We start from the raw sequence: 25,114 nt of genomic DNA on the forward strand, positions 1-25,114 counted from the left end.
CATGTTGAACAAATGCACATCAGCAGCTTAGGTTCGTTCCACTGAGGCACATTGATGCAGTAAACAGAGACACTTTGCTGGCTACTAGTCTTTTAGTGTGGCTAGGTAATGGGATCTACAGCTGTTGCTCCATATTGGCAAGAATTGTTTGACAGTTTTTAGCTCTCTTTTGAGGTATGCATGTGAGCTTACACATTTATCTCTGATGTGCTGTCTATGCATTTCTTTGACAATAGTAGCTGTGCTAAGACTAGAAAGTACCTGTGGAAATGTTAAACACCTAAAATAAGTTTCCCATGGCATGGTTATACTAAGTGGACTCATTCTATTCAGAACACCCCTTTATTCTGCCTAGATGTTTGGACTGTCTTGATATTGAAAAGGTTAGACAAAATTATTTTAATGCTAAGCTGTTTTTTGTTTTATTTTTATTTTTTTTATATACGGAACTGGTCAAAAGAAGGATGTTTGCTGTAATTTATTGGCTGTATTCTTTGACTAGTTGTATGAGTTTGTACTGAGTTACTGTAATACTCACCATAATTTATTAAAGCATGTTTCAAAGCCATGTTCTTTTATACTTCTCTGTTTTGCTTTGGCTCTGTTTTACTATCCTGGGACATGGTACAGTATGCACTGTTAAGCAGGTCCATGCATATTTGGTTCTCATTCTGGCCTTAATGGCAGTAGTGCCATAGCTGATTTAGCTAAAGCTGAGGCCATTAAGTATGTCCTGGGGACTTGTAGGATGGAGAAGAAAAAAACTGCTCAGATGGTTAAGCGTTACAAAAACTTAAGTGTGTGTTTTTCATTCTTCTGAGGGCAATTAAATTACTCTTGTTGATATTTGGGTTGAAGAAGTAGTGCAGCCCTACCATTTGACCGAGATTCTTAGACCCCTATCTCCACCCAATGTTTTTTTTTTTTTTTTTAATATATAGAAAGGAATATACATAATGTAATTATATCTATCATATAAGCGAACAAAAATAGAAAATTAGGACAATAATACTTCAGCTGGTACTGGCTGGATGACACAGGAATGCAACTGACATAGAGCCCTCAGAGTTCAAGATGTAAATCCATCCCATTAGCCAGCCTCTCTCCTTCCCTTGCCAGGAAAAAAATGTTAAGCATAACATAGCAACCATGTTTTAACAAAATAAACCAGCTTCTCTGTGGCTAGTTTCCCTGGAGTGTTTATGGTAGGCCCTAACAGTACCATGCAGCACAGTCAGATGGGGAAGCAGGGCTGAGGCATGGGCTCTGTCAGAGTAAAGAGCGCTCTCCTTTGCTGAGCAGCGGGAGTGAAGGGCTTCGCTGTACAGCAGTAAAGATGTTAGATTATTTTTTTCAAAAAAGAAAATAACTTACTGAAATTTTGTCAGTATTTATCTTTTTGTGATGTGACAGGCCTTGTGATTGTTACAGACATACCTTAAGCATTTATTTTCACTGCAGTACCTTTATTTTTATTTTTTTGTAGCCTTTTCATATTTCAGTTGTGCGAGAGGTATAAAGTTTTTAATTAAAGCCCCCCCCCCCCCCCCCCCCCCCCCCCCCCCCCAAAAAAAAAAAAAAAATCTCAGCTGTGATGTATTAGATTGTAATGCTGTATGGGAGAAGTCAAGCACCATGGTACAATAGTGACACCTACTGTGGGAGATAGGTCAGGATAGCTGCCTGTGCATTTATTACCTGCACTCTGCCCTCCAATCTCTGTTTTCAGGACAGAAGCAAGTGCTGGCATAATGATAGAATAACATATTATACCTCAGACTCTGCTGTTTACCAACTTTCACTGAAAAAGGCAATACTTCCCAATTTGCTTTCTTGTCACTTGTGTCTGATACTATTACCGACTTCTAAATAAGCACTGGCCTATGATTGGCTGAACTAAACTTGCCCTAATTTCATCAAACCAAATACATTGTCAGAGATGCCACAGACATCCGGGTGCTTATTACAGTTAGGACCGGCTACTCACTGCAGTTCAAGCACGGTCCCCCTCCCTTTGGGGGCGTGACAGCAACATCAGTCACGGACCCACAGGACGCCGCTGTGGTGTCTCAGGAGGAAGCAGCCCTGCTGCAAAAATGGGCTATTCATATGATAGACACCCTCCAGTTGGAAGAAGGGTTCTACTCCAGGTACTTAGATGCCCAAGCTGAATGGTGGCCTGTATCTGAGCCAAAAGATGTTTAAAATGTTGATAATGCAACAGCTGTTGCAGTCAATCAAGCCAGGCAACTAGCTTACCACGGTGAACCTCAAAGACGCCAATTTCCATATCCACATAAAAACCGGCACACTTAAGTACCTTCGGTTCACTTTTCAGAGAACAGCATATGAGTTCAAGTTTTTCCTTTTGGCCTCTCTCTAGCTCCCAATGCCTTTTCAAGGTGCAGGGAATCCGTGCTGACCAATTGAGACGCAAAGATATCCGAGTACTCTATTTGGACAACTGTTTCATTGTGCCCAGTCTCCAACTCAGACATATGCTCATACGTAACAGTTCATTGGCCACAGAATGCTCATGATAGTGACATTCCAGAACTTCTGAGCTTCTGAGGGCAGCAGCGTCTCAGACCCTACCTTTGGGTCTCCTGCTCATGCACTCTGTGCAAGCCTAGTTTAATAGCTAGGCTTTTGCAGCCCACATTGAACTTCGGCTGCCCATTGACAGTGTTCTTCACTGTCTAAGGGCACTGTCTTGTTGCAAACAGCCTGCCAATCTGTGCCTCGGTGTAGCGTTGGGCAGTGTCACCACAAGGGAGGCTGTCACCATGAATGCGTCCAGCCTAGGCTGGGGTACTGTACAGAATTGCACTCACACACAATGGCAGGCAGTTTAACTAGCCTTGTAGCATTGTTGCAGAGGGTTTGAGGGAAACCTGTGCTTGTCCCAACACAACAGTGGTGGCTTACATCAACCACAAAAGTGGCCTCAGGTCGCTCAGTCTCCATCGCATGGCCTGAAAGCTTTGCTTTGGACACATGAGAACCTACACTCACTGTAGGCAGTACATCTGCCCAGAAAGGAAAAACTAGGCAGCTGACCTCTTCTCAAGGAGGGTCCCAGTGCCTCAGAGTGGAGGCAAACCCCAAGATGTTAGCCTCATTTGGAAGAGGTTTGGGGGAGCAGAGGTAGATCTCTTGCCTCCTAAGAATCAACCCACTGTCCCATCTGGCTCTCCATAATAGGAGATGGGGACCCGCTGGCAGTAGAAGCCTTGGCACACCAGTAGCCAAGGCAACTGTTGTTTGCCTTCCCACCGCTCGCCTTGTGTAGATTAAATCAAGCACCAGAGAAAACTGATTCAGCTCCTAAGCGGCCAGCCGTGGAGACTACCCAAGTGACATGATCTGCTTAGTCAGGCACAGGGGGCCTTATGGCATCTGACCCATTGAGCCTGTAGCTCTGGGTCTGGCATTGAACCGTCTGGGTCTGTCGAACAGGGCTATTGACACCCTGCACAATGCCAGTGAAGCGTTCACAGGTTCAGTATGGGGACAAGGGGGTCATTTTTCACACATGGTGCTTTCCTAAGGGGTTTGACCCCATGACCTGTCCCAAGGCAGTTATACAGAAATTCTTGCAGGAACTGTTTGGTGAGGTGAAATCCGCCTCTACATTAAAGGTCTATTTAGCAGCTATTTCAGCTTGCCATATCAAAATTGATTCAGTCCCCCGGGAGCTCAGCTTTCTGGCAGGGGGAAAACATTTTGAAAGTGGTTAGGCATCGACATTATTCCTCGATGGAGGTTAAACGTGGTGCTATATGCACTCCTGAAGTCTTCTTTTAAGCATATGCATTCAGCTGAGCTCAAATGTTATCGCTCAAGCGACTATCTGCTTGCTATCACCTTCGCAATGCAGATGAGTGAAATGCAGGGGTTCTCCTTAGTAAGAACCTGTTTAATTTTTGTAGAGGCCAGGACAAGGGTTACGCTACTTACCGATCCTTCCTTTTGCCGAACACTATCTCGGCATTCCATGTCAGCCAGTCTGTGGGTTTGGAGGCTTCTTTCCACCTCCTTCCAGTCTGACAGGGAGCTGTAGCTCCATACACTTTCCCCAGTGTGGGCCTTGCCATGCTATGTTGACAGGACAAAAAGTTGGAGGCAGTCCAGATAATGTGTCGTCTGCTCTGGGACAATGTCCCATGATCAAGTCCTGGCTAGGCAGAGGCTGTCCAAATGGATAACAGACTCATGCAGAACTGCCTATCAACTGGCCAACTTTCCCCCTCCATAACAGCTCACTGCTCATTCCTTCAGTTGCATGGCAATTTTGTGGGTTTTACGCCAGCGTGCATCTGTCAATGACTTTTGCAATGCAGTGGTGTGGACTACTATCCATACCTTTACTAGGTTCTACAGACTTAGGTCGTGGATCCACAAAACCCTGTTTTTTGGAACTAGAGTATTAAAGGTGGCCTCAGGGTCAACCCTTGCAAATAGACATAAAGGTGAGTTTCTCCCTACATTTTTTAACCCTAGCTACTTGTAATGGGGTTCCTAATGGTAACGAGCAAGGTGGCCTTTGGCTTAGCCTTGTAACATTCCAGTTGGTCTGCAATATTGCCTTGCGATAACTTTGGTATTCATACCCATTAGATAATGGTTACATTTCTTACTTGATTTTGAATGTTATTATCATAACCCTGAAATGGAAGTGTAACCATTAACCTTCAAGGTCGCTGTGTCCATGATTGCAGCAGGAAAAATAATAACAATGTTTGTGTCAGCAGTCTTTTATGCCCTTGGGGGGCAGGCTCGACTACGTCACAGGCAATACGTTCAGCTTTGATATACGGAGGTTTACAGAAGTAATCACCCCCTACCAGTAATGTCACGTGTTGTTCCATTACAAATAATATGTGCAGTTTTTTTTTTTTTTATTATTCAAAGCTGTAGTGGTTAACCTGAACACTGTTCTATGAGGAGGTGGTTAAATGTCAGCAAAACTTGCAAATAAAATATACAAAATGAAATTTACTGGTTTTTTAAGTATTTATCCCCTTAAGTCAGTACTTGGCAGAAGCACCTTTTTCAGCAATTACTGCTAGTCTTTTTGGATAGGTCTCTACTAGCTTTGCACAGTAGGATGGTGACATTTTTGCCCATTCTTCATGGAAAATTGCTCCAGTTCTGTTGGGGATCGTTGATGGACTGCAATCTTCAAGTCTCGCCATAAATTTTCGATTGGATTTAAGTCAGGACTTTGACTGGGCCACTCAAGAACATTAATTCTCTTCTTGTTCAACCACTTCAGTGTGACTTTGGCTTTATGCTTCAGGTCATTGTCCTGCTGAAATATGAATTTCCTCCCCAGTTTCAAGTCTTGGCTGACTCAAACAGGTTTTCCTCAAGGATTTGCCTGTACTTTACACCATCCATTCTTCCCTCTATCCTGACAAGCTTCACAGTCCTTGCTGAAGAAAAGCATCCACATAACATGATGCTGTCACCACCATGCTTGACAGTTGGGATGGTGTTGACTGGGTGATGTGCAGTGATGGGTTTGCACCAGATGTAACGCTTGGAATTTAGACCGAAAAGTTCAATTTTTGTCTCGTCTGACCACAAAACCTTTTTCCACATGTCTGCAGTATCATCTACATGCTTTTTCGCAAACTCCATATGTGATTTAAGAGGAGGCTTTTTGAGTAATGGCTTTTTTTTCTTGCCACGTCCATACAGGCCAGCTTTGTGTAGGGACCAGCTTATTGTTGATGTGTGAACACTGACTCCCATTTCAGACACAGACGGACATGCTGTTAGGGACATAGTGTAAGCAAGATTACTTCTTGATTTTTTTTTTCATATCTATTGTAAAATGCTTTTAAAACCAATGTTGTATTGAGTAACTACAAGCTTACAAAGGCACTCATAGTAAAACATAAATAAAATAAATACATAATGGGGCACACATCTTAAAATAACAGCATGGGGCTATGAAGCCGTCCAAATAATTCATGTTTGTGGTCAATTCCTTGGCAGTCAAAGGTCATTATGGGGTTGTGCATCCTAGAATTGTGGACACAAATGAAAGGATTAAAGAACAAAAACAACACAGTAATTGCAGAAAAGAACAGTCTGGTACAGCCCACCTTTAAAAACACAGCTGACAGCTTAATAAGAATTAGAAATACCAGCTGGCAAAAAAAGGTCTGCGAGTCAAAAGTGATAAAGGCCTTGTATACCTAACCCTGTGTTACCTTCTTCCCCTCCGGACGTCATACAACCTTTGAGGCCATTATGGAAAGGTCACTGATTTTGTTTTGCTTCCTTCCCTGCAGAAAAACTCTACAACTCCAATGGAAGGGAGCTGAGGAGGGCCCTGTTTTCCCTGAAGCAGATTTTTCAGGTAAAATCTTACAATCTCTTTTATGTAGATATTAAATCTCTCACTGCCAGTTTGATTGCACTGCTGCTGCCCCAGGCTTTGTAAAGTGTAATCCTTTTAATGTGGTTATGAATGAATGCAAGATATAAGAGTTAGGATAAGGGCAAATGCAACATTTCCTTTCAGATTTAGACTTGTCAAGATAAGAACCGACTGCAACAACACAATGCAACTCACAGCAGTTTAAAGTTACAGAACAGAAACTCTGTTGAAAGCTTCTTTTGCAGGCCAGCGGGACTCAACAGAAAATAATGAACTAATTAATTCCAATAAATATATAAAAGTTAAAAATAATTAAATAAACAAAATTAATTCAAAAGTTGTGCATGCTGATGCGCTGGGGAGACCATATCAAGGCTGATCCTCAGAGCCAACATTGCATGATAATATAAATATAAGTTTATATAAAATAATGTTAATTAGAATTAATATAGATTTAAAGATATAAGTAAAAGTGATGTCACATATAGAACACCATTACATCATGTAAGAATAAATCATGGATTTGAATTTAAACAATAACAAGTAGTTGTCATGCCGTCAAACACCTATAAATACCTCCAATGTTTTGATTCAAACACAGGTTCCCTTGAGAAAGATATGTACAACATATCGAAAAGTTGGGCAGCTGGCTCTTTGAGCTAAAAATATAGGGTTACCAACACAATTTTTTGGCCCATCTGCCAAACCGGACAGAGTAGGGAGTATGTCTGTGCATCACTATAATTATATCCTGCCTCTAAAAAAACACATGGTGATTCCAATCCATCTGAAAAATGTCTTCTACCTGTCTTTACATACTGCCAACATGTATTTCATGGATCTATACCCTTATAAAAGTTTACCTTAGTAAAAACATAGAAAAGTGTGATAAAGCATAGTGAAAGCATGGTACATCGTAGGAAAGCAATGTAAAGAGCAGTGAGGTATGGTAAAGCATATTAACAAACATGATACCCCAGGGTAATTTTGTGTTTAGTACATGGAATTACCATGGAAAATGCGTGGTAAAAGTGCAAAAATACCATACAAAAATACCATGGCAAACTTGAATAAGGATAAGGCTATTCAAAAGTACTATTTCTAACATGCTGACTTATGAGGTCAAATTTATTTCAACTGCTCAATCAGTGAATCACTGCCATTCATTTTTTGGGACCGATTTAGTCCTATTCAACAAATGGAAGATAAAGGGCCCATTGGGTAAGTATCCTTCACAACAATACATATTACTGCTGCTTTGTAACACTTCAATGTGAAACCAGCATGGAATGGAACACATTTCTTTTGATTTTTGAGCATCTTAGAAATAAGAAAGGTCTGTCTGATACAGTAAAGCAGGCTTACCTAGTCGGCAGGTTTTAAACCTGGTCTTATACTTAGACCTATCATGTAAATACTACCTGTGTCATTATGTTATGAGACTTTTGACCTTTTGTAGTTTTAAAAAATGTGCACGACGTACTGCAATCCATCCTGGACATTCAGAAAGAGGTGCATCTCAATGAAAATAAATAAAGTTTTTACCCAGATTGTCATCTTGGGTAATACAAATAGCATACTGGTACATTTTTATTTCACTGGTATGTAGGCTTTTCAGTTCATCTGCAGTAGCACAGTGTTAAAAAAGGGCAGTGTATTTGTAATGTAGGTGTCTGATTTTCATAAACCTGGTTTGAAAATGGTCATTCATTTAGCTATCCAAAATCATAATTATACTGCAGGCACTTAGCTACCAGCAGAAGGCAAACATAAGCAGAAGTAGAAAGGAAGAGTTTATATTCACTCCCCATGTAGATGAAAGAGACAGGGAATGTTAAGAGCAGTGTTTGTAGTCGCAAAGTGTTTATTTACTGCGCTGGTTAGATTTTAAATTTGAAAAACAGGAAGTGGGGAAATTAAAATTATTCAGTCTGCTCCTATAGGACTCCAACATATGCAATGACAATAGCTCGGCATGTTCTTTTGTGATGGTTGAGTTAATCTGGCAATGGAATTGATAGTTGATTAGTTTAAAGTATGGCTGGGAAAACCTTGATTCTGCTCCAGGAGGAAAGGTCACTTAAACCCCCACAGGCGGATTAACCAGAGATAGAACATGGTCCTCTTGAGTTAAGTCATGGACAGGTGTGAGGGTACATGTGGTTTTGCCATTAAGCCACAGACATTTATTGTGTTGAAATTGTGCTACTGAGGTTGCCAGTATAAACTACCCAAGAGCATGTTATTCCAACTACCTATCATCTTCCCAGTCAGTTAAGTACATTTTAAAAGGTTGTTTTCTTTGTCTGATACTGTTTATTTTTTAAGTGTCTAAGTCAATTCACTTTTTTTTTTTTAAACAGAGAAAACATGGTGCAATATTGATTTTGATTGAATTAATTAACCATCAATTATTTTAAATCAAATCAAATATGACTTTATATTTTCTCCACCTGTTACCTCAATTTATAATATCCCATACTTGCTTTTCCTCGCAGAAAAGAGTTAATTGAATTGGGGCCTTACTGTCACTTTTCTTTGCTTAAACTGCAGGGCTTAAGGGTTTTGGCTCACAACCACCCCAGTGTGCCAAAAAGAGATATAACATAATAATAATTTATAGTCATAGCATCTGCATTGACAAAGATAAGCCTTATTTTATGAGATAGTTACAAAGACATCCCCCCAAAATTGGCAATGTATAGCTTTCATAAACACCACATAGGACACATTTATTATCCACAAATATATGTATTATTTTCGATAACTGACCCTGAGGACATTGTGATCAGTGTTTTTTGTACGTGTTGTCCAAAGGGTGAAATGGATTTGCTCTTTAAAATATGCTGAAAACTGTACTTGAGAACACCAATTCTTCCTTCATTCCCCCTACGTCTTTGTGTGCACGTATTCAGAAAGTCAAACGCAGCTACATTACATGGGATTAGCACATACAACAGTGCATATCTGTTCCAGCACAGTATTGGCAATTGAATAGATGCAATTTGGTGGACATCACTGTTGGGACTCTTGTATGCTCAAACTGAAACAGGTTTGGCTGCTAAAAGAATTTCAACCTTAACAAGGCACAATTATACACGTGGTTACTGAAGGGGATATACTAGTATGTAATTTAAAATCCCTTATTGTCACAGATTTAAGTTAGGCTTATCTGCCAATAAAATACTGCTGTTTTACATAATGCTTGGAAAATAATCTTTCAGAAAGGCTTTGCAGTTCTCTGGAATTGAATCTCACACTCTTATGTTGCAGTGCCTTTTCACAGCTGATAACTAAACAGCTAAGTAAGTTTATGTTTAAAAACTTGGTAGCAGTACATAAAAAATTGTGTTATCTGATACCATCTCACATTTCTTTTATAAAAGACATTGCAATTTGAAATAAAGCAGTGATTTATTTTTTTTTTTTTTTATTTAAACAACTATTGAGATTTTCCTGGATTGATTTATTTGTTTTTTTCTTACCTAAAGTGTCACAATGACAGTTAGTTATACATTTACAGATCTAATTGATACTTCTGTAAAAAAAATTCTCTAAAAAGTTTTGGATCCATCTCAATATGGGTCATTAACGTAGCATAGTCTTTTGTACTGACTTGTATGACCAATCTGAATGTCGCGTCACCATTGCATCCCACTTACCTGTTAGGAGAAATGAAGATCAATGGGCGACTTCCTGCTGTTTCCACTGTTAAGCAGATTGACTGTTTTTTTTTTTTCCTGCTGAACAGAAGCAACAAATGTGACCAAACTACTGAACCCTTGAAGCAAGTGTTGGGAAGCCTTTTGGAAACTGTTGGAATCATCATGCACCTGACCCGTAGTGGTCTGTGCTGCAAAGACCAAGATAGGCAACTTGCCGCCAGTGCAATTTGAACCATGCTCCCATGGCCTACCCTGTACTGATTGCAATGCTTTTACATGGGGCCTGACTGAGACCATTTCTTTCTATGATGCTAGGTTACAATCTTATATTGGGATACAAATCCTATTAGTGTATGTTATGTATTGTTTGGCAATATGATGTGGGTGGTATTTCACAATAGAATATCTACTGATTGTTGCACCACAAGCAAAGGTCTATATCATATCAATATAATCCCACAAAGCTGTCCAGTTTTGTATCAGTGTACAGCAAACATTTTGATACTACTCCAAAAGCAAGTCACATATTCAGTTCATATGAATACTTTTCCACACGCCACAGATCCATATCAGTACTCATCTATACCAGTAAACATGCTGCAGTTTCATATCAGTACTTGTATCTAGCTGTATACATAGCAATAATACATTCCACAGGCAAGCCTGAGCTATGTAACAATACTTTATTTAAGTCCAGCTCTTTGCAGTATAGAAGTGATACTCGAAAGCTCAAACTTTCAACCTTTATTGTCTATATCAATATGATACTGAGTGTTATGGTTGTTATAATAGATGTGCTGTTTTAGCAAGCCTTAATGTACCATACCTAACAAGTACACACACACACACACACACACACACACACACACACACACACACACATATATATATATATATATATATATATATATATATATATATATATATATATATAAAGTGTGTATAATTAAGTGAAATCAGCAAGAATAAAAACCTCACAGGGAACAGGATCCTAAAACACAAACAGTGCAATAAACACTGAGAATGTATTATTTTCTGAGGATTCCATATAAAAGCTGTTTAACTGCAAAGGTTGAGTTAATGTGAAAATGACTCAGATTTTAAGCAGTGTGATACAGTAAAGGCTGATGCATCTCTTCATTTTGTTTTACTAGACTGCCTGTGAATGGCACTGTGGAAGGCTATTGTAGCAATGCTATTTTAACTGAATGTGATTATGTTTGCCATGACAATTGTACTGTACATGAGCTCATTCTTTAGCACATGGTTGGGGATATTTGGAAGTGCTGTCTGTCTTTACAGATGCACTTATGTCACACGTACATTTTTTAGGGTTTTTTTTTTTTTTAATCTTTTTAAAAAAGCGCACTGATTTAATTTAGCATTGTGATTTATTATATCAGTTGGAAGTGAGGGTTTTAATCAATGTAATGATCTTAGTTGCAATTAAGCCGTTTTTTCTTTTTGTGCAATGTATTTCTTTCAAATAGCCTTGGAAAATTAACATACTTTTTATTCCACTAACAAATAAAATAGCACTCAGTAAATGACATTTCTCTTCAGCGAACATATATAAAATAGCACTCATTAAGTTACCTTTGCTAGTCTCAAAAGTTAAAGGTATTCCTAAATCGGACCTGTTAAGTTCAGTATTCCAGATTGTATTGTTGCTGGTAATTTACAGTAATATTTACGTTCTTAATGCAAACGGGAACTACAGCACAATAGAATATGTCAGATTATGTCATGTGACAGAGCGTAGGCTCTGCACATGAGGGTTCACGGGTGTGTCTGTGAGTGAGAGTTTGGTGGCTGGCTGCCATCTTTGTGAAGGACAGCCTGAAACCAAAATGGCCATCTTTTGCACAGGCACATGGTTGTTGATTGTTTGATTGTTTAATTGATTGTTTGATTGAGAGTTGAATGGTAGAAGGTAGAATGTGGCCAGGTGGTGGTTGATTGAATAATTAATTGTCATTGATCCCCTAGTCACATTGTATAAAAGAAGAATACTGGTTTGTTTGTTGAGATCATGAGCAAGAGAGGGAGATAAACATAGAAAGAAAGAAAGAAAGAAAGAAAGAAAGAAAGAAAGAAAGAAAGAAAGAAAGAAAGAAAGAGAACATCGGGATACCAAAGCTTGGGTGTTTTGGGTTTGTTTATTTTAAGAGTTTTGTCGTGCTTGTTTGTAGTTTTTATTAAACCTTTATTTTGTTCCTGTGTTTTGCTTATATGTTATTTAGTTATTAAAAGTGCACAAAAAGCACTTAAACTGCAGTTTTGTGTCATATTTCAAAGGGCACAGACCTGCCTTGCTTGGGGCCACTGTGCCACATGTCACTACTTGTAACTATCTTTCAGTACAATTTCATAGCACTAGCAAACAAGTGTGATTAATCAGTTTATCAATTGTAGATTGGATGATTAATTGATTAGTAGAAAATATCAAGATTAAAACCTCTAGTTGCAAGCATTATGTGTGGGAGGAAAAAAAAGACAAATCCTGGGGTTATTTAACAACTGTGTACCAATTATAAAAATAATAATCATAATGCAAAAAATATCAGCTTTGGTCAGTTAATTGCCACAGAAAATATTTGTCATTTTGTCTCTATTGATTTTGTACTGTAACTGGAAATGGATCTGTAACTCCCTTAAGTCAATAACTGTGTTGACACTATCAATATCAAACTTTGAATTGCATAGAAATAGTGACTAGAAATCATGTCTTCTTGTTTAGCTTTGACACATTGACATTTTTGTTATTTTAATACTGATTCTTGCTGTTTTAGGTTGAGCATTTGTTCACTTTTATTGTTTGTAAAAATAAAAAAAAAGTCCATTGTTAGTGTTCTCCCTATCAGCTATACACACATTGCAGGCCGATTTCATGGCCATGATGAAGCTGGCTGCTAAAAGAAATGACTAGAGGAACGTTAGGGGTTATCGGTAGAGTAACGGGGCACAATAACGAACCCACTAGCAGCAATCATTCAGTCATACTTCTTTATTGTGACAAGGCTTATATGTGATTGGGATTAAACAAGCGGTAAAAGCCTGAAATAAATACTTTGGAAGTAAAACTTTTATATAGGGAGATTAAAATATATAATTTTACTATAAAACATATGTTTATGGTAAAAAACTTGCTAAGACGAACATAAAAATGTTTGGTGATGTGCATGGGCACTGCTATAGATGATATTAGGACACGAATCTGTGGATTTCAGTCACTTGTAGTTTACCTAGGTGAGATACACAACTTTAAAATAAATAAGCACTGTTGCAGCCATGGTTTGTTAGATATAAATATAGCTTGCAGTATCTTAATTTGTTTATGCAGTCATTCATACTTGGTTTCTGAAGACTAACTTTCAGGCCACTGCATGGCACACCAGGGGAGATTTGGGGTTTGATACAGCAAAGTTGCATCAAACTAGGCCTCCTGGAACCAGATTTTTAAGCCACTGTTCCTGAAAAAGTGGCTTTGTGTTCCCTCCACTTTATACATAACAATAAGCAACAATCCAACAAATAACCTTTTTAGCCCTTAACTGCTAGCCATGGGTCCTTGGACCAAAGCACTTTTAAAATACCCACTGCTCTTCTGCTATGTGTAGGTGCTCACTGCCCTCTAGCAGTTGCATGTTTTGTGGTGTTCTTGGTGGGCTGGTTACTCTACGAGGTTCTGCACAGAGAAGACATGTGACTGTGGGGAAGTAAATGGTTCAGCAGGCTAATAGTTTTTTAACAGATATGAAAATACTTTCAACTTGAAATAATCGTGTCACACAATTTTTTCAGACAAGCGCTAATATTGTTAGCGTAAACATTATCTTTAACTTCTGTTTGGTTACACGACCCTTGTGTTGTGGCAGCTCTGAGTGCAACAACCAAACAGCAGCTTTCTCAATTAGCAAGGTTTTTTTGTTTTTTTCATATACAGAGAAAAGCCTTGAGTGAAAAACCATAACTTAACGACATTTATGGCAACAGGTTAAAAATGGACAAATTAGGAAATTATAACTTCACAGGTCAACAACAACCCAAATGTTTTCTCTCTTGTGTACTGTATTGAGAATTCTTACTTCTTTTGCACTGATGAAGCTATCACCAGTTTGTTCTGTTCATTTTGTCATTAAATCTTACATGACTTTGTTTTTCAGGACGATAAGGATTTGGTCCATGAATTTGTTGTGGCTGAAGGGCTGACATGTTTGATAAAGGTGGGAGCAGACGCTGACCAGAACTACCAGAATTACATCCTCAGAGGTATTTGGTTCTTAATACTTGGTTGAAAGGCTTAGTTGAGTTAAAGGGTAAAAAAGGCCTCAGATACCGCCATTTTAGCTGATACATATATAGTAAAATATTGGTAACGCTAGTTTATGGAGCCATTATAAGGCAGTATAAACATGATAAACATATTCATGTAAACATGTAAATTGGTGGTTGCCCCCAATGGTTTAGACCATGATATACAGCAATAACCTTTTGGGAGGGACCCTATAGGACTGATACCCAAATCTGGTCCTCAAGGGCTATTCCAGTCCAGGATTTTGTTCCTGTGAAGTCCCAAGTGATTTAATTGAACATGCCAAGAGTTAATTTAATAATTAAGCATTAAGGATTGGAGTACCTTTTGTCCACAGTATCACAGAAGAGGGGTTTATTGTTGAATATTTAAAGCCACATCCAGTCTATTGCTTGCATACCAGCTGCTTTGCTTGCATGCATAGAGCCTGTCAGTGAATAAGTGATATTCATACTGGACACCTCATTTCTCCACTTATGCTTATTAAAGAAAACTTAAGCCATCCCTTATACAAGTTTACCGTGGTATTTTTGCACTGTATTTTTTATCTTTTACTGTGTCATTCCATGGTAATACCATGTATTAACCCTGGTTTACCATGTTTATTAATATGCTTTACCATACTTCACTGTTCTTTACATTGCTTTCCTATGCTTTCTCTATGTTTTATTATGCTTTGCTATGCTTTTACTATGATAAACTTTTATAAGGGATTTCTAGCTCCTTAATTGCTGACAAACACATGTAACAACATAACATAGAACCAGACATTCTGTAAATCTTGGTATCATTTTTTACCATGATTGTTTCACAGTCACTCTTGGTATGCCAGTCAACGGTTGTGAGATACAAACATGTTATGGACACTCCATGGTTAATTACCATGAATGTGGTTGGTCTGATGTGCCATATAGCAAATGGGGTAAGGCATTATGTTACCATGGAAATGTCCTAGTCCTCTGGTCCAATGTGGGACAATTAGCCCTTACATACTGTAGCAGTTACAATAGTTTTATTGTCTTCTAGTTAGGTAGGTTATACACACTTTGCTTTGTGTCAGGTGCTACAAGTAATTGTTCCTCATGTTCCGATTATTTTTTAATGGTCTAAATTCCACTGAATACAGTACGTTCATAACTTATAGTTACGGACAACAGTTCAGAAGTTTGGTAACCTTTAAATAGGGGAATACTTGTAAATAAAGTAAATCATCACTACTGTTTTCTTTATATTCTTTAAGATACATTTCCTATTTACCGTACCGTTTGTTGTCTTTGGAGGACAAAACATTTTTAAATGGTCACCAGAGCACACCTTGATTAAACCTGACTACTGAATCCATGCAAATTATTTACAGGTCAAATGAAGTACTGTGATCACAGGGAGACATGCACTCCAGTTCATTGTCGTTTTATAGCCTGTAGGGGAGCTCGGGTTATCCATGCTTAAACATCCAATAAAAACACTGCTAGGATGTGGCAGATCATAAAACAATTATTTTTTTTTTTATTTATTTTTTAAATAACGACCATGTTGTACTTCATTAGTGCCTAAAATAATAAAAAGGTGATACTGTCACTAGGTGGTTTGTAGACTGGGATACAGTTTTAGGTGCCATTCAGACTGTGGCATTAAGGATGGGGTAAATAGAGCAATATTAAAATAGACATTATTAATCTCATTATTAATTGTTTGGTATATTCTTGCTTAGGGATGACAACATGCAACATTATGCTCATCTGTATTAGCTGTTTTGCTTTATCAATAGCAAATCAGAATGCAATAAGGATTGGTGAAAAATTATATTTGCTGTATCGCTGATTAAGCAGTCAAACTCCAAATGGTGCTAAGAGTTAGCTGCTGTGGAACTGAGGCTGATGTTAGATTTATGTACCTCCCAGATAAGCATCAAGGCTTTTCGATTGTACTCAGTTCAGACTAACATCTAGGCTGAGTCAACCCCAGCAGGAGTTTGAACCAGTGACCTCTGTGAATGCATTTCAACCTTATAACAACAGAAGCAGGCTAGCCACTTGGTCATTAAGTGAATCACGCTCTTGGCAAGAAACTTCCTAAAGCACACACTGATGTAGACAGTCTTCCTCATAAGAGGGTCTGTGTTTTTGTGTAGCACATTGGTGCCTTTTTACCACAGTTTTTTATAGAACCATTATTATTCTTGAATAAATGTTTTTGTATCAGAATTCCAAATGCACAATATATAATACATTTCTGGCAAATAATATTGGCTTACAATTACCAGTAAAGTTGTGTGACAATTGTGTACATTGGCCTTTTTGAAGATGTAATAGCAGAGAGTTCATAGTCATTTAAGCAATTAGGTTGGAAAGCTGATGCTGTTTAGTAAATTATGATTTGTTCCTGTGTAAATTAAACTTTGATAGTGACTGCTTTCACTGAGCATTTACTGATTGTTTTGGAAGGTCTTTAAATTACCAGAGAATGCTCACCACTTATAATGTCCAGGACCGGTTTTCACTCAGGTCACGCCAAATTTGTATGTGAACAGAGAACTCACTCATTCTTTGAGTGTTGCAGGTTCAGAAAAACTCATTGAATAAAAACTGCACACTTTTTAAGAGTTGTATTTTATTTTATTTTACTGCAATTAGATTAAATTAAAGTGTTTGGTGGCGTTTTTATAATTTCGCTAGAGATTCTGAACATATCTGTTCTAAAATAGCTCTGGCTTGATTGAATATTATCACACAGCCCTGCGAAAAGATGGTGGGAACCTAACCCCTAAAAGCATTTAGGATATTGTTGTCTGACCAGCAGAGCTCCTCTGATCTAATTAGGAGGTCTGGAGAGTTCTAATGCTTTAATCCTCATAAAACCCTCTTGTGGTGTCTCGTTCTTGACTGAGGATTTCCGTTTTTTGAGGTTAATTTATTCGAAAAGGAAACACGATTTAATCACTGTAGACCTCAACAAATTTGGCCTTAAGCAGAGAGCACTGTGGCACTGATTTTGCTAGTTTCTAGTTTCTGACTGAACTGTAAAAGTCTTATTTTATTAAATCATAAGGCTCCCATTTGCAAAGCATGGTAACTTTATCTGTTCCTGAATATATTATGAAATCATAGGAGTGAGGAGTGCTGTTCATACCCCCACGTATGGTGTGATTTACAGGACTCTCCATTCTCTTTCTAATATCAGTTATCGTGGCTTGAGCATCGCAGGCCGAGAGCAAGACCATAAAAGCAGCTGACACGGCCCACACAGGCTGAAAAGCCAGCAAGCTGGATTCCGTCTACCTTTTTTAGCAGTTAGTTGTAAATACATGTCTCCTGGCTACCTAATCTTGGCATGCAGATATGCTAAACAGCTGTTTTCAATTACAAAGTCCTATAAAAAAAAATAGCAGCGCTGATAATTGGCGGCAGATAAACCAGTGATCTTGCGCAATAACAAGTTTCATCATGCATTAAATTGCATTTTATTCGTTTTTTTACATATTGGTGCATAACACAGAACCTGATGTTAGTTTGTCAAAGAGAAGAAGGTCTACCCACCAGCGGTTATTTTTACTGACTGCTGCTGCTGCATTCAGTCATTATGGGCCCAGAGGAGGATGATACTAGCTGGTTGTTAAATATATTTTCTTCTGATGTTATATAGGGATCTGGAGATTGGGAGTTGCTGCTGTGTTCCTCATTCATGTTAAATGTTACACTAAAATATCACTATTCATTTCTTCACACAGCGGGATTAGTTGTAGGGGCACAATCTTTCTCTGTCCTTGAAACCTGCCACTCACTACGTCACACCGTGAGCCAAATATGAAGGCCTGCTCCTACTTGTAGCAACATGAGGTTACAACTCACGCTGTTTATAGTGCAGGAAGAAAAATATAAGTAATAAAAATGGATCACATTTTAAATAGTGGTATTTCCAACATAGCTGTATTAGGTTTCATACTGTTTTGTCTAAATCCCATTTTGACCTATTCGTTTGTATAGACCCTAATAATTACTTTAGTCTACACACACAACCAACAGGAACTGAAAGAAATATTTCGCTGAGGTAGAAGGACCCCCCTGAGGCAGGAGCCACAAAATGTATATAAATAATATTTGAAGCAGAACTAAAAACAAATGTAAATAAAATACTGCAAACCTTGGTTAAACATTAGAAAAAGGAAGCAATGGAAAACAGCTCTCCCTCAGCATTAAAAATAACCTCTTGAGAGAGAGTGTTTTGCTACCACTATGATATCCAGTATTTAGTTGTATTACATGACAGCTCTCACATCAGTAAACCACCTTGGCTTAAACATGAACATCTTTCAGGAGGTGACTCCGGCCCAGTCTTTCAAGTAGAGAGATAACACACAACAGTTGGGGCAGTTGTCAATATTTCAGAATTTATACAAATGTTAGTTATAAGCAACAGCTGGTAACTGTAATTCAGCTATTCTATATAACCCTAAGCCCTTGGTTACAGTATCATTGCTCGTGTTTAAAGTAAAACAAAAGGCAGTGTTTGGTTAACGTATTTTTATGGACCTGGTAATGAAGCCTTCCTGTCTGTGATGTATTGTACTGGGAATCCTGGGGTGGTTTCTCATAGGGGTAACTATGTCAGGAGAAAGGGTCATCGTAAATAGACTTGGTCTGTATTACCCAATAAAGATTAGTTTTGATTGAAATGTGAGTGACTTATTAAATAATTCCCATGCATGTTGTACTCTGTTCACTCTTCTCCCAATCTTATTGTTTTTTTTGTTTTTTTTTGTTTTGTTTTTACGTTTTAAAACCTATTTTTACCCTAACCCTCCCTCTAATCCCAGCTAGTGGAAAAGTGAATGTGACATGAATCCTGAGCTTGACAAGTTTGAGGGGTGTCATGTTCAGGTACACAATGATTGTTATATACTTTTGATAAATTTGTTTTTGAAGAATCTTTTAGAGCAATTTATAGTTAAGCAGTAGATATTAATCACTCAGCAATAATAGAACCAAAGTCAGTAGTATATAATCATGACTCACCTTTTTGCAACAAAGAAATGGTTATAAAAATTGGAACACCAAACTTAGAAAAAAGAAGACAAAACAGAACGCCACTGTATGGAGAATCTAGTAGAAATGATGACCTGTTACTGATTGCTTATATGAGCTGGGTCTGCAAATGTACTGAATGGAAAGTTTTCCCTTATGTTGTATGGAAAAAACATTTAGGACAAAGTGGCAATTACCAATTTTTTTTTTTTTTTTTTTTTATGGCTGAGAACTTTGAAAATCAAAGCCATATGTTCATAAGGAAACTGACTTAGACAAAGTGCCGCAGGACATCATAATTTCCTTGGTACCTCCAGGGTTGTTTGAGAAAGAGGAGGGCTTGCTATCCATTAGGAAAAGATGAAAAGAACAACTTCCACAGTATTTTAAAAGTGTTATGCATTTCTCAAATGTGCAGTTTTTAGAAATAAGATTGTATTTAAGACATGATACCTGGTGATCTATACAAGTAAGCTCTATTTCCAAGCCTTATGTAGTAGTCTTCCACTTGCTTGGTTATTGACTGATGTGCTTTGCAGCCAATGGCATGCTTTGGCCTCAGAGACACAGCTGAGGTGAAATGACCTAAGAAGTGAAACAGTAGCAGACCTGAAATTAATAAGCAATCAAACTGAGAACATTCTTTAACCTTTAAGCAGTTTAGTAGCAGATATGTTGTTGGGTTGAACATTTTTTAAAATGTCACATTTGAAACCTATATAGTGAATAGAAAGCTCACAGCAATTGAGATGTATGGAATTATCTGGTTAGCTACAACCACTTTAAGAGAGACATTGAAATTGTAAATGCCTAACCAGAAAATTATCTTTTTATAGTGTCTTTTAAATTAACACCTTTGACGATATGAATTATTTGCCCTTCAGGTACTTTGGGGTCTATTCATAAAGGGTTGATGCCTGTCCAAATGAGAAAACAGGAGTATGTTTTCCCTCTATGAAGGCATGTTTTTAATGAATTGAGAGAAAAGATAACGATTACCCCCCATTAGCATAACATTTTCATTGGTCTTGAGCGTCAACCTGTTATTCATAAGATTGAATGACAGCAAAATGCTGTTGATAACTAGGCATTATTGAACACTTTCTACAGTCTAGTCTAAACTAACGACAGCCTCGGCAAACTATTTTATTACTACACTTGCTCTGTTATACAGTTTGACATACCCATGATTAACATTGCCTATTTAAAAAATAAATAAATAAATCTGTAGCTTTATATGAGGCAGTGGCGTAACTAGACTACAGCAATTTTTTTTCACTCTTGGCCACTGAACCCGACATCTCTGAGAAACCAGGTTGTAGAGTGTGCCACAAATCCTCGACAACCCACCTCCACTGGGTAAACTCGGACTCTCCATCCTCGCTGTTCCGCTTCAGCAGCTAGTTGAGCATACCGAAGTTTCTTCCTCTCATACGCCTCATCCACAGCATCCTCCCATGGCACTGTTAACTCTACCAGATGAATAAGACGTGCTGATCCAGACCACAAGACAATGACTGGTCGAAGGTTAGTGGCGGCAATCTCAGGTGGAAAAATAAGCCATTGACCAACATCTGCCAGCATCTTCCAGTCTCTAGCAGCTTCCAGTTGTCCTGGGCAAGGCTTGGTTTTAACACCTTTTCTTGGTGGTTGCTCTCCTGGATGGAGGAATATTGTGTTTTGTGTGTAATGCTTTGATGGAACTGGTGGCAACTTATTGGTCAGGTTACGCTTGTCTTCCAATGCTAAGGCCAAACATCGCAGCACCCGGTCATGGCGCCAAATAAACCGTCCTTGGCTAAGACCCACCTTACATCCTGTCAAAATGTGCCTTAATGTTGCATATGATGAAAACAAAGGACAAGAGGGGTCCTCACCCACCCAGAGGTTTAGGTTCTTTGGTGATGGGAGAACATCATATGTTGATCAGGTGAGGAAACTGATCCTGCTCTTTTCCATTGTCCATAGGTCTTACCAGCCGATCTTGCGTTGTTCCACACTCTCCTATCTCATCCGTTCTCCCTGCTTGGCCTGGGAAACGGCCTTTACACACCTGATCCTCTGCTTTTGCCCCTTGTTGACCACCAGCTTCCTCCATTGAGCTGGGGTTGCCTTGTGCCATGTAGGAGGAGCTGAACTGAGACCAAGACCTCCTTTTCCATGGCAATCTCGCCGTTTCGAAGGGCAGCCTTAGCATCTTCCACATCTTTCTTTGCCACCCATTTTCTTCCAGTTTTCAACACAAGTGCTGCCTCCCTTACATATTTGTCGCTTGAATCTACTAATGTCATTTCCAGTCGGACTTTAGCGCACTTAAACTCCTTGGTTAGAATACAGATTGGTAGCTGCAGTATTCCTTTACCATAAAGTCCTACTCTGCTGAGGTAGCACATTACTACTACCAACCATTTCCTGGCGTCTGAACTGATTTTAAAGCTTCTAGCTTCTCAACTGTTGTCAAGGAAACCTGGTACTCAGTCAGTGGCCACAGCAATGTTGGCAGTAGACCAAACTGAAAACACCAGAGTTTCAGTTTCCCCGGTAAAGCGCTGCTGTCTATGCTCTTCAAACCTTCCACTGCTTGTTGTCTAACTTCTCCCACATGAACTATGTCCTTTAGATCCCTGTCGTACCATCTCCCTAGACTTTTCAATGGCTTCTCGGACACTGTTGGTATTGCCTCCCTGTTAATGTAGAACCTTTTATCTACTACTTTTACCTTTAATTATAGAGATGCTACTAGATGTAGTGAGCTTGAATTGCATTTGTTTCCATTCAATGTTATTGGTTAATTTGCCCAGTAACTGATTAGTGCAGGCTACTGTTGTAGTTATTGTTATCATATCATCCCTGTATGCTCAAATTGGTGGTAGTCTCATTCCAGAAGCCAAGCGCTCTCCTCCCACTACCCATTTTGATGTCCTAATAATTACTTCCATTGCCATGGTAAAAGCCAGTGGAGAAATGGTACATCCTGCCATTATTCCAACTTCTAGGCATTGCCATGTAGTGCTGAATTCTGAAGTTATTGTCATCGGTACACTAAAAAAATCAAATGCTGCCCAAAGAAGTTCATGTGGCACTGAACCATATGCATTAGCCAAATCCAGGAATGTCACATGGAACTTCTCTTCTCTCCTGGAGATACGGAGAAACGGAGATCTGTGTTTACTGTGTCCCACGCAGTTTTCTCACAAGCTCTTGGCCATTTAACTCCAGGCTTGTGCCCGTTGAGGTTCTTTTCTCTGTTACGCTGGTTCTTCTGATCGGGTTTGCAAGGATCATTAGGTTCATCACTAGTTGTATCCACGCAAGTCCTCCTCACATCTATGACAGGGGTGCTGATATCCTGCGAACTGTGGTTTGGTTCCTGTCACTGGATTTCATTCGACTGACTTGACTGACTTCGTAAGAAATACTGATCAATGCAAGGCCCTTGTCTCTTTTTCCTCAAGCATTTCAAGCACTGTGATTGGGCATACAGTTTTTAAGCAGGGAGGGGGAAGGCGAGAGACTGCATTTAACACTTTTACAGCAGAATGTAATATGTTGGATTGTTATGGTGATACTGTATTATGTATTCTCTTTTATATTAGTTTTGTATACTGAAGACATTAAACATTAATACAATAAAAATAAATAAATAAAAATAAAAATAAATAAATAAATAATAAAAAAAAAAATTCTCTGTTTCCAGTGTATTTCCAGCAATTGGGAGCTTTTGTAGTGACAGAAACGCGTTAACTACTTTAGCATATAAACTCGGTGACCATGGTATATTAAAAAATGATGCGGTTTCAAAATCGTGGCAATATACACATTGTATACCATGACATCGCTAGGAGCAACTCGGCTCAGACAGAGAGATACTTTATTTGCACATTTATAAATCATTCAAAATTGAGTTCCAGAATTCATTTTTTGTTGGGCTAACACAAATCAGATGGCATGGTCAGAAAGACTTTCATGAGAGAACTTGCAAAAGAACTTAAAGCAGACAGACCATCATCAAAGCAATTTAAACTTTAAGTCAAACGCTTAACAACCACAAATCATATAAATTAATATTACTATATGAATACAAATGTCAGTTTTTATTATTTATTAAATTACAATTTATGGTTTTATAATAGTGGCGAGCGATACGCTATATAAAAATAAGTTTTTTCAAATGGTGCTACAAGGCATCAGGCATGAACACGGTGGGGGAGCATCCACTTATTTAGGGGGGTTCATTTTGGGAAAGACAAATCAATTAACTTTTACTCTCTGCTATTTTACTTCACTGTGAAGACAATAAACAAATAAATTAAATAAATCATATGACAGCACAATATTATGAACTATCCACACAGCATGAATTACCACGGCTCATTCTGGAAAAGTTTATTTTTCTTTTAAATTATTGTTATTACAGCATTAGCAACAATATGGTGTCTGAGCAACAGTACTTGAAACTAATATAATCAAACAATGAGCAGACCTCATTGTAATAAACAGATTCCCACACACGCCAAATTACTGTAAAGTAACACATGTACATATACTAATAATTACTTTCAACTGACTGTTCAATACTGAATACAAAAGCAAACGCTCTTGTAAACAATCCGACAAGGCGACCCTACAAAGGGTAAATGGAATCAAATGTCAAATGTTGCAGTTTCGTTATAGTTATTATTAACTATATATTAGTATGATTTTTTTCGTCGTTAGACATTTTAAAAACAACACTGGCGTTGACTCGGCAGAATCCGATAAAAGTGTCTAGCCATTCCCTAAAATCATGCCAACCTCGACTTGGTCGTTTGATTTATTTAAAACAAGCACATTTGATAATGAAAATTCATAAAACTCACCTCAGTTAATACAGTCCAACTCACAGTTGCATGGAGTGCCAAAAACAGAGGTGCACCGTGATTGGCCGAAAATGTGTTGTATTCCTCCTCCCCCTCCCCCCCTCCCCCCCTAGTTACGCCACTGATATGTTTAATATAAATATATACTCACACAAGAACGTAGTCTGTGGCATAATCATTTTGAAACAGCTCTGTGAAGCGAAGAACAAGTGAGAGACTGAGAATAGAAAAGTATTTTATTATTATTTCTTTGCCATGATCCTTTTCTTTTTATTTCTTGTACCTGTGTTCACAATGAACAGTTTGGACGAACATTGCCTGTGTGAACCTGTTTATTTTCATGGTGCATTGCAATATACAGTATACCAGTGTTGCTCATGCAGTCAGTGGGAAATTTGGGCTTGCTTGATATTGCCAAAAATGGTGCTCGATCAGTGTATTGCGCACCACAAAATGATCCATTTTGTTTACAATGTGCAATACGGCGTGAAAGTTTTCACTGATACATAAACATAAAGATTTTTGTTCTTAAAAGACTGCATACCCATTCATAAAGTGCTTTGCGACAGTCGCCGGTATTCTCAAATCATTTTACGCATAGCAATGTGCACGACTTTCCTTAGTTTTAAACAGAATTACTTTTTATTACAGCAGTCGGCAAGTACTTTTATCAATAGGGCCCTTTATTTGAAAATAAAATATTTTTCAGATATTGTAGATTTTATATTACTGTCATAATAATAATGTATGCATAAAGACTCGGACAAGTCCAGCTGGTTAAAAAATTTAAGAAACAGACCCTATATTGAGCTGGCCCAGACACATCAAGCCCAGTGCTTAGTCTTGGGCTCTGGAATATG

At 38.3% G+C, this 25,114-nt stretch overlaps 1 protein-coding gene across 15 annotated transcripts in view; it reads left to right on the forward strand.

Annotated features, from left to right (window-relative positions):
• The window catches only part of fhod3a (formin homology 2 domain containing 3a), a 247,016-nt gene that overhangs the window by 126,313 nt on the left and 95,589 nt on the right, over positions 1 to 25,114 (forward strand). For all 15 annotated transcript variants that reach the window (XM_041244725.1, XM_041244726.1, XM_041244727.1 and 12 more), the window contains exons 4-5: positions 6,306 to 6,373; positions 14,226 to 14,331. In XM_041244725.1, the coding sequence (XP_041100659.1) occupies positions 6,306 to 6,373; positions 14,226 to 14,331 (174 nt within the window). The remainder of the gene's footprint in view (positions 1 to 6,305; positions 6,374 to 14,225; positions 14,332 to 25,114) is intronic.

Source organism: Polyodon spathula, chromosome 3 (assembly GCF_017654505.1).
Source record: "Polyodon spathula isolate WHYD16114869_AA chromosome 3, ASM1765450v1, whole genome shotgun sequence".
In the NCBI taxonomy this organism is placed as follows: domain Eukaryota; kingdom Metazoa; phylum Chordata; class Actinopteri; order Acipenseriformes; family Polyodontidae; genus Polyodon; species Polyodon spathula.